The 9,837-nt window shown below is 36.8% G+C and overlaps 1 protein-coding gene across 1 annotated transcript; it reads right to left on the reverse strand.

The window, feature by feature from the left end:
- Positions 1-7,360: 7,360 nt before the first annotated feature.
- Positions 7,361-9,530, reverse strand: LOC105178996. The gene is made up of 5 exons (XM_011102579.1): positions 8,998-9,530; positions 8,520-8,757; positions 8,016-8,420; positions 7,681-7,835; positions 7,361-7,520 (listed from the first exon to the last, which is right to left on the reverse strand). Exons 1-5 carry the CDS (start codon positions 9,528-9,530, stop codon positions 7,361-7,363), a joined length of 1,491 nt encoding a protein of 496 aa, XP_011100881.1.
- Positions 9,531-9,837: the final 307 nt, after the last annotated feature.

Genomic DNA, 9,837 nt, shown 5'->3' on the forward strand with positions numbered 1-9,837 from the left:
GAAACTTGACCCAAACATAACGTAGATCCCAAGCATTTGTGTTATGCATTTGCTAAGCGTAATAATAACTACAAGTAAATATAAAAGGGAAACAAACTTGTTTTGATAAAATAGTGCAAAACAGCGATATTTTGAACGTTCTCAGAATTCGACAAAACTTGATCCAAACGTTGGTCTAAACCCAAGCATTTGTGTCGTAAATTTTCCAAGCGTAATAATAACTATAAGTTAGTATAAAAGGGAAACAAACTTACTTTAATAAACCGTGCAAAACAGCTAACTTTTGAACGTTCTCAGAATTCGACGAAACTTGACCCAATCGCAGGTCTAGACCCAAGCATTTGTATTGTTAATTTTCTAAGCGTAATAATAACTACAAGTTAGTATAAAAGAAAAACAAACTTGGTTTAATAAAACCGTGCAAAACTGCTAAATTTTGAACATTCTCAGAATTCGACGAAACTTGACCCATTGTGTTATGCATTTGCTAAGCGTAATAATAACTACAAGTAAATATAAAAGGGAAACAAACTTGTTTTGATAAAATAGTGCAAAACAGCGATATTTTGAACGTTCTCAGAATTCGACAAAACTTGATCCAAACGTTGGTCTAAACCCAAACATTTGTGTCGTAAATTTTCCAAGCGTAATAATAACTATAAGTTAGTATAAAAGGGAAACAAACTTGCTTTAATAAACCGTGCAAAACAGCTAACTTTTGAACGTTCTCAGAATTCGACGAAACTTGACCCAATCGCAGGTCTAGACCCAAGCATTTGTATTGTAAATTTTCTAAGCGTAATAATAACTACAAGTTAGTATAAAAGGGAAACAAACTTGTTTTAATAAAATCGTGGAAAACATCTAAATTTTGAGCGTTCTCAGAATTCGACGAAACTTGACCCAAACGTTGGTCTAGACCAAAGCATTTGTGTTGTAAATTTGCTAAGGGTAATAGTAACTACAAGTTAGTATAAAAGGGAAACAAACTTGTTTTAATAAAACCGTGTAGAACAGTTACATTTTGAACGTTCTCAGAATTCGACGAAACTTGACCCAAACATAGATCTAGACCCAAGCATTTGTGTTATGCATTTGTTAAGCGTAATAAGAACTACAAGTAAATATAAAAGGGAAACAAACTTGTTTTAATAAAACCGTGCAAAACAGCTAACTTTTGAACGTTCTCAGAATTCGACGAAACTTGACCCAAACGTAGGTCTAGACCCAAGAATTTGTGTGTTAAATTTCCTAAGCGAAATAATAACTACAAGTTAGTATAAAAGGGAAACAAACTTGCTTTAATAAAACTGTGCAAAATAGTTAAATTTTGAACATTCTCAGAATTCGACGAAACTTGACCCAATCTCAAGTCTAGACCCAAGCATTTGTATTGTAAATTTTATAAGCGTAATAATAACTACAAGTTAGTATAAAAGGAAAACAAACATGGTTTAATAAAACCAAGCAAAACTACTAAATTTTGTACATTCTCAGAATTCGACGAAACTTGACCCAGACGTTGGTCTAGACCCAAGTATGTGTTGTAAATTTGTTAAGCGTAATAATAACTACAAGTTAGTATGCCATAGTCTAAATAATGCTCGTGTACTGACTGATGTAGGTAGAGTAATGCTAAGGATTCGTTGTCTAATATCCTCAACTATCAATAAAGCCATGGTGGTAGCTGTCCTCTCGGTGTGCTCGAATCTTCTCAAGTTTCTCTCCCTCCAGATGTGATAAACGAAGGCTGCTAATAATGCTTGATAAGACATGTTAACAATGTGTTTACCCCTCCATCTCAGGGAAGCCCACTCAACATCCGTTTGCCAGTCTCTATTGGGCCAATAAAATCGTACCATTCTGCGGATTGCTACAAGACACTAACGACTAATTCTGCACTGAAAGAATAGGTGTCCATGTGTCTCTATCGCTCCCTCGCTGCACAGAATACAAAACGCTTAAAATTTAGCTGTTTTGCACGAATTATTGAAACAAGCTTGTTACTCTTTTGTACTAACTTGTAGTTATTATTACGCTTAGCAAATTTACCACACAAATGCTTGGGTCTTGACCAACGTTTGGGTGAAGTTTGGACGAATTCTGAGAACGTTCAAAATTTAGCTGATTTGCACAGTTTTATTAAAGCAAGTTTGTTTCACTTTTATACTAACTTATAGGTATTATTTCGCTTAAAAAATTTAACACACAAATTCTTGGGTCTAGACCTTCTTTTGGTTCAAGTTTCGTCGAATTCTAAGAACGCTTAAAATTTAGCTGTTTTGAGTTTATTGAAACAAGCTTGTTTCCTTTTATACTAACTTGTAGTTATTATTTCGCTTAAGAAAATTTCACACACAAATTCTTGGGTCTAGACCTACGTTTGGGTCAAGTTTCGTCGAATTCTGAGAACTCTCAAAATTTAGCTGTTTTGCACGTTTTTATTAAAATTAGTTTGTTTCCCTTTTATACTAACTTGTAGTTATTATTACGCTTAACAAATTTACAACACATACTTGGGTCTAGACCAACGTCTTGGTCAAGTTTCGTCGAATTCTGAGAATGTTCAAAATTTAGCAGTTTTGCACGTTTTTATTAGACCAAGTTTGTTTTGTTTTCCTTTAACTTGTAGTTATTATTACGCTTAGAAAATTTACAATACAAACGGTTGGGTCTTGACCTGCGATTGGGTCAAGTTTTCGTCGAATTCTGAGAACGTGCAAAATTTGACTGTTTTGTAGAGTTTTATTAAAGCAAGTTTGTTTCCCTTATATACTAACTTGTAGTTATTATTTCTCGTAGGAAATTTAACACACAAATTTTTGGGTCTAGACCTACGTCTGGGTCAAGTTTCGTCCAATTCTGAGAACGCTCAAATTAAGCTGTTTTTCCACGATTTTATTAAAAGAAGTTTGTTTCCCTTTTATACTAACTTTTTGTTAATATTACGCTTAAGAAATTTACAGCACAAATGCCTTGGTCTAGACCAACGTTTGGGTCAAGTCAAGAGGTCTGAAAACTTTCAAAATTTAGCTGTTTTGTACGATTTTATTGAAACAAGTTTGTTTCCCTTTTATACTAACTTAAAGTTATTATTACGCTTAGCAAATTTGCAACACAAATACTTGAGTCTAGACCATCGTTTGGGTCACCTTTCGTCGAATTCTGAGAACGTTCAAAACATAGCTATTTTGCACGGTTTTATTAAAACAAGCTTGTTTCCCTTTATATTTATAGGTAGTTATTATTACGCTTAGGAAATTTATCACACAAATTCTTGGGTCTAGGCTTTCGTTTGGGTTAAGTTTCGTCGAATTCTAAAAACGCTTAAAATTTAGCTGTTTTGCACGAATTATTGAAACAAGCTTGTTACTCTTTTGTACTATCTTGTAGTTATTATTACGCTTAGCAAATTTACCACACAAATGCTTGGGTCTTGACCAACGTTTGGGTGAAGTTTCGACGAATTCTGAGAACGTTCAAAATTTGGCTGATTTGCACAGTTTTATTAAAGCAAGTTTGTTTCCCTTTTATACTAACTTATAGGTATTATTTCGCTTAAGAAATTTAACACACAAATTCTTGGGTCTAGACCTTCTTTTGGGTCAAGTTTCGTCGAATTCTAAGAACGCTTAAAATTTAGCTGTTTTGAGTTTATTGAAACAAGCTTGTTTCCTTTTATACTAACTTGTAGTTATTATTTCGCTTAAGAAAATTTAACACACAAATTCTTGGGTCTAGACCTACGTTTGGGTCAAGTTTCGTCGAATTCTGAGAACTCTCAAAATTTAGCTGTTTTGCACGTTTTTATTAAAATTAGTTTGTTTCCCTTTTATACTAACTTGTAGTTATTACGCTTAACAAATTTACAACACATACTTGGGTCTAGACCAACGTCTTGGTCAAGTTTCGTCGAATTCTGAGAATGTTCAAAATTTAGCAGTTTTGCACGTTTTTATTAGACCAAGTTTGTTTTCCTTTATACTAACTTGTAGTTATTATTACGCTTAGAAAATTTACAATACAAACGGTTGGGTCTTGACCTGCGATTGGGTCAAGTTTTCGTCGAATTATGAGAAACGTGCAAAATTTAACTGTTTTGTAGAGTTTTATTAAAGCAAATTTGTTTCCCTTATATACTAACTTGTAGTTATTATTTCTCGTAGGAAATTTAACACACAAATTCTTGGGTCTAGACCTACGTCTGGGTCAAGTTTCATCCAATTCTGAGAACGCTCAAAATTTAGCTGTTTTCCACGATTTTATTAAAACAAGTTTGTTTCCCTTTTATACTAACTTTTTGTTAATATTACGCTTAAGAAATTTACAGCACAAATGCCTTGGTCTAGACCAACGTTTGGGTCAAGTCAAGAGGTCTGAGAACTTTCAAAATTTAGCTGTTTTGTTCGATTTTATTGAAACAAGTTTGTTTCCCTTTTATACTAACTTAAACTTATTATTACGCTTAGCAAATTTGCAACATAAATACTTGAGTCTAGACCATCGTTTGGGTCACCTTTCATCGAATTTTGAGAAACGTTCAAAACATAGCTATTTTGTACGGTTTTATTAAAACAAGCTTGTTTCCCTTTATATTTATAGGTAGTTATTATTACCCTTAGGAAATTTATCACACAAATTCTTGGGTCTAGACTTTCGTTTGGGTTAAGTTTCGTCGAATTCTAAAAACGCTTAAAATTTAGCTGTTTTGCACGAATCATTGAAACAAGCTTGTTACTCTTTTGTACTAACTTGTAGTTATTATTACGCTTAGCAAATTTACCACACAAATGCTTGGGTCTTGACCAACGTTTGGGTGAAGTTTCGACGAATTCTGAGAACGTTCAAAATTTAGCTGATTTGCACAGTTTTATTAAAGCAAGTTTGTTTCCCTTTTATACTAACTTATAGGTATTATTTCGCTTAAGAAATTTAACACACAAATTCTTGGGTCTAGACCTTCTTTTGTGTCAAGTTTCGTCGAATTCTAAGAACGCTTAAAATTTAGCTGTTTTGAGTTAAACAAGCTTGTTTCCTTTTATACTAACTTGTACTTATTTTTTCGCTTAAGAAAATTTAACATACAAATTCTTAGGTCTAGACCTAAGTTTGGGTCAAGTTTCGTCAAATTCTGAGAACGCTCAAAATTTAGCTGTTTTGCACGTTTTTATTAAAACTAGTTTGTTTCTCTTTTATACAAGTACTTGTAGTTATTATTATGCTTAACAAATTTACAACACATACTTGGGTGACCAACGTCTTGGTCAAGTTTCGTCGAATTCTGAGAATGTTCAAAATTTAGCAGTTTTGCACGGTTTTATTAAACCAAGTTTGTTTTCCTTTATACTAAATTTTAGTTATTATTACGCTTAGAAAATTTACAATACAAACAGTTGGGTCTTGACCTGCGATTGGGTCATGTTTCATCGAATTCTGAGAACGTGCAAAATTTAACTGTTTTGTAGAGTTTTATTAAAGCAAGTTTGTTTCCCTTATATAGTAACTTGTAGTTATTATATCTCTTAGGAAATTTAACACACAAATTCTTGGGTCTAGACCTACGTCTGGATCAAGTTTCGTCCAATTCTGAGAACGCTCAAAATTTAGCTGTTTTCCACGATTTTATTAAAACAAGTTTGTTTCCCTTTTATACTAACTTTTTGTTAATATTACGCTTAAGAAATTTACAGCACAAATGCCTTGGTCTAGACCAACGTTTGGGTCAAGTTAAGAGGTCTGAGAATTTTCAAAATTTAGCTGTTTTGTACGATTTTATTGAAACAAGTTTGTTTCCCTTTTATACTAACTTAAAGTTATTATTACGCTTAGCAAATTTGCAACACAAATACTTGAGTCTAGACCATCGTTTGGGTCACCTTTCGTCGAATTCTGAGAACGTTCAAAACATAGCTATTTTGCACGGTTTTATTAAAAGAAGCTTGTTTCCCTTTATATTTACAGGTAGTTATTATTATGCTTAGGAAATTTATCACACAAATTCTTGGGTCTAGACAATCGTTTGGGTTAAGTTTCGTCGAATTCTAAAAACGCTTAAAATTTAGCTGTTTTGCACGAATTATTGAAACAAGCTTGTTACTCTTTTGTACTAACTTGTAGTTATTATTACGCTTAGCAAATTTACCACACAAATGCTTGGGTCTTTTTTTTTTTGGGTAAAGGTAAGTTTCATTAAATAGAAAGGAGTATAGTACAACAATCAAGTGGTGTCTCCCTCGACAGACCAAGGGATACGCCAAAGTCTATAGAGCGCACATGTGCTAATTGAATATGATAGATTAATACTAAGTATTCTCTGTCTAACATCATCAACTATGCAGGTAGCTAATACACGTTCCCGCCGTTGGGTGTTTTCAAAGCATCTCAGGTTCCTCTCTCGCCAGATGTGGTATATGCATGCACTAAGTAAGGCTCGATAAGCAATATTAACGATATGCTTTCCCCTCCACTTCCTCGACGCCCATTCCACGTCTCTTTTCCACTCGCGATTGGGCCAAGAGAATCGAATATGTTGGCGTACAGCTGCAAGGCATCTTCTGCTATATTGACATCGGAAGAACATGTGAGTGTGTGTCTCCGTTGTACCCTCATCACAAAGGATACATCCACCTAAGTGGGTCATCCAAGCTTTATCGATAGTCGGTAGCTTCTCCTGAATTGCTAACCAAAGGATGAAATTATGTCTGGGGATCTTCAATGAACCAGATAGTAGTGAAGACCATCCTACTTTTGGTCCAGGTGGGCAGAAAAGTCTGTATAGTGATTGTGTGGTGAGTCGTCCCTCTGGGAATCTCCAGTTGATCCTGTCGTCCCCTCCGTGAATCTGAGGTAATGTGTAAATGATCTCCATACATTCCTAATCAGTTATAAAAGGCCACTGCCATTGTCCCTCATCAATAACTACTTGAATGTTTTGCACAGTTTTATTAAAACAAGTTTGTTTTCCTTTTATACAAACTTGTAGCCTTCCACGCTACCTTGGCGTATCCCGATGTATAAGTGCCTTTCCACAGAAAATTTCTGAGTCGTTTCTCAATTTGTTTAATAATAGCCTTTGGTAATATGAATGCAGATGCCCAGTATATGCTCATTGTTGATAGTACGGATTTAATGATTTGTACGCGTCCTGCATATGATAATGAAATCCCCTCCCAGCCTTTAATACGAGCATCAATTTTCAATAAAAGTGGCTGACAATCGGCTATAGACAATCTGGAAGATAGAAGAGGGATTCCCAAGTACTTCATTGGTAGGTGGCCCTCCTGGAACCCCATAGCTGCTAAGATCTGATCCTTCCATCCTTGCGCTGATCGGGAGATAATGACATGGCTTTTTTGTACGTTCAGCCGAAGTCCAGACCATTCTGCAAATCGATCCAATCCCATCTTGAGGACTCTGAGAGAGTCCAAGTCAGCTCTACAGAAAAGCAGGAGGTCATCAGCGAATCCCAGCTGGAATACTTTGGCCGACTCACATTTCCAATGGTAAATGAATTGCATATCCTGCTCGATGAGTTGCAAAAATTCCAGATGCAATACTTCCATAACGAGAACAAAAAGATAGGGGGATAGTGGGTCTCCCTGTCTTAACCCACGTGCTCCTGCAAAGAAACCGTGAGGGTTTCCATTAAGCCCAATTGAGAATGAGGCCGTCGTTACACACTCTTCAATCCACTTTGTGAATGTTTGTGGGAAGCCAAACAATTGCAAGACTGCTAGTAGGAAGTCCCACTCCACCGTATCGTAGGCCTTCCTAATATCAACTTTCAGGGCACACCGAGGTGGTAGCCTCATCTGATTATATCCTGTGAACAATTCCTGTGCCAATAAAATATTGTCCCCAATGCTACGCCCTGGAATAAACGCTCGTTGACAGGGACTGATTATCTTGTCCAGAACTACACTTAACCGTTGGACAAGTAATTTTGCAATGATTTTGTATAACACATTACAGCATGAAATTGGTCTATAATCTCCAACAGTCATAGGAGTGTGTACCTTTGGGATTAGAGCCAAACTTGTGGAGTTGACTTGCTTGAGTAATTTGCCGGTTCTAAAGAAGTCTAGTACCGCCTTTGTAACTTCTTGTCCCACCACTGGCCATGCTGCTTTAAAGAAGCCAGATGAATACCCATCAGGGCCTGGTGCCTTGTCTTCTGCTATATCAAAAACCGCTTGCTTCACATCATCCGGAGTGAAAGTCGAAATAAGATGGCTAGCCTCTTCATTAGAAAGAATATGCCTAGCCCACGGTCTGAGAAATCCAATATCTATAAGTATCTGTCTTCTGTTACCGCCCAAGGGGTTTTGGTAGCAATGGACAAATTCATTGATGATCTCTCCTGGTTCTGTGTGGCTTGTTCCATAATCATCATTGATCTGTTCCATAATCGCCACTCTTCTCTGGGCAATTTTACGAAAGAAAATTCGGGCGCATTGATCACCTTCCTTCATCCACTATATTTTGGCTCTCTGTTGCAACATGATTTGTTCCAATTTTACCGCTTTTGCATAAACCAGTCGGCAACAGTGTTCTAGCTGTAAAAGTGCCTCATTCTGTCTATCATTCCTCACCAGCTGTTGCGCCTCATCAAGAAATCCTTTGGCTAATTGAACATTGAGTGTTAAATCCCCCTTCTTTCTCCTTTGTTCCCTGAAGACCGGCTTTAGTGCTTTAAGTTTACGTGTTACCGCAAACATAGGAACCCCAATAATAGAATGTTGCCAGATATTCTGCACACTGGGGATAAATTCAGGTGAGTGTGTTAGGTAGTTGTCAAATCGAAACATACCTCCGCCTGTTTGTTGATGATGTTGCATGTCCCCATGTATTACAAGTGGCGAGTGGTCAGAAGTCCGCGGCAATAGGCTATGATAACACGAGGAAGGAAATCTCGCAAGCCATCTATCATTAATGAGGATCCGATCCAATCTCTTCCATAGACTCCAAGAGCTCGTACTGCAATTATGCCAAGTATACCATTCACCCTGCATGGGCAATGGTATTAACCCGGCCTCCTGGATAGCAGCATTGAATTCTTCCATGGTCGTCCTTATATCACCAGAAACTCCACACACCTCATTCATTTCTCGAACTGCATTGAAATCCCCCCCCACCAGCCAGGGATCATCCCTTTGCTCCCGGGACAATGTTTCCAAAGTATTCCATAAACTCCTACGATCAATCATCTCAGACGCACCATAAACAACGGTGATAGTGAGGGATTCACTATCAGCCCTATTACTGACGCGACGATGCACAAATTCATTCCCCAATTCAAGAATATGAACATCAACAACATTGTCATCCCATGTTACCCAAATACGGTTACCCACAGACACATAATCAACAAACCATTTCCAATGAGGGAGCAAAAACGACTGAATATGCATAATATTGTTATATTGAACACGAGTTTCTAATATGCCCATAAAATGTAACCTGTGTTCCGAGACGAGGTCCTTAACTGCGAGCTGATGGTCTCTCTTATTCAGCCCCCGGACATTCCACATCGTGATGTTCAACATGGACTATTACTAGAGGGGTTGCATGTGTTAGGACCCCTAGTAATCTCTTCTGCATCGTCAATTAGATTCAAAGTATCAAATGGATTATAAATAATCACTTCCTTACCCTTCTCCTTGTAATATGAGGGTTCACATTCATCGTGTTCAACACTTTTATCTCCTCTAATGGCATCATTAACCTCAACCATGGTCTCGCGTTTCTTTTGCCTTTCCTTGGGGGCTGGTGGTTGCAGGACGTTTGTTTTTGGTACATACACTTTTACTGGGGGCTTTGTTTGTTTCTGAGGTTTAG

This window comes from Sesamum indicum, unplaced genomic scaffold, assembly GCF_000512975.1.
Source record: "Sesamum indicum cultivar Zhongzhi No. 13 unplaced genomic scaffold, S_indicum_v1.0 scaffold00119, whole genome shotgun sequence".
Lineage (NCBI taxonomy): Eukaryota > Viridiplantae > Streptophyta > Magnoliopsida > Lamiales > Pedaliaceae > Sesamum > Sesamum indicum.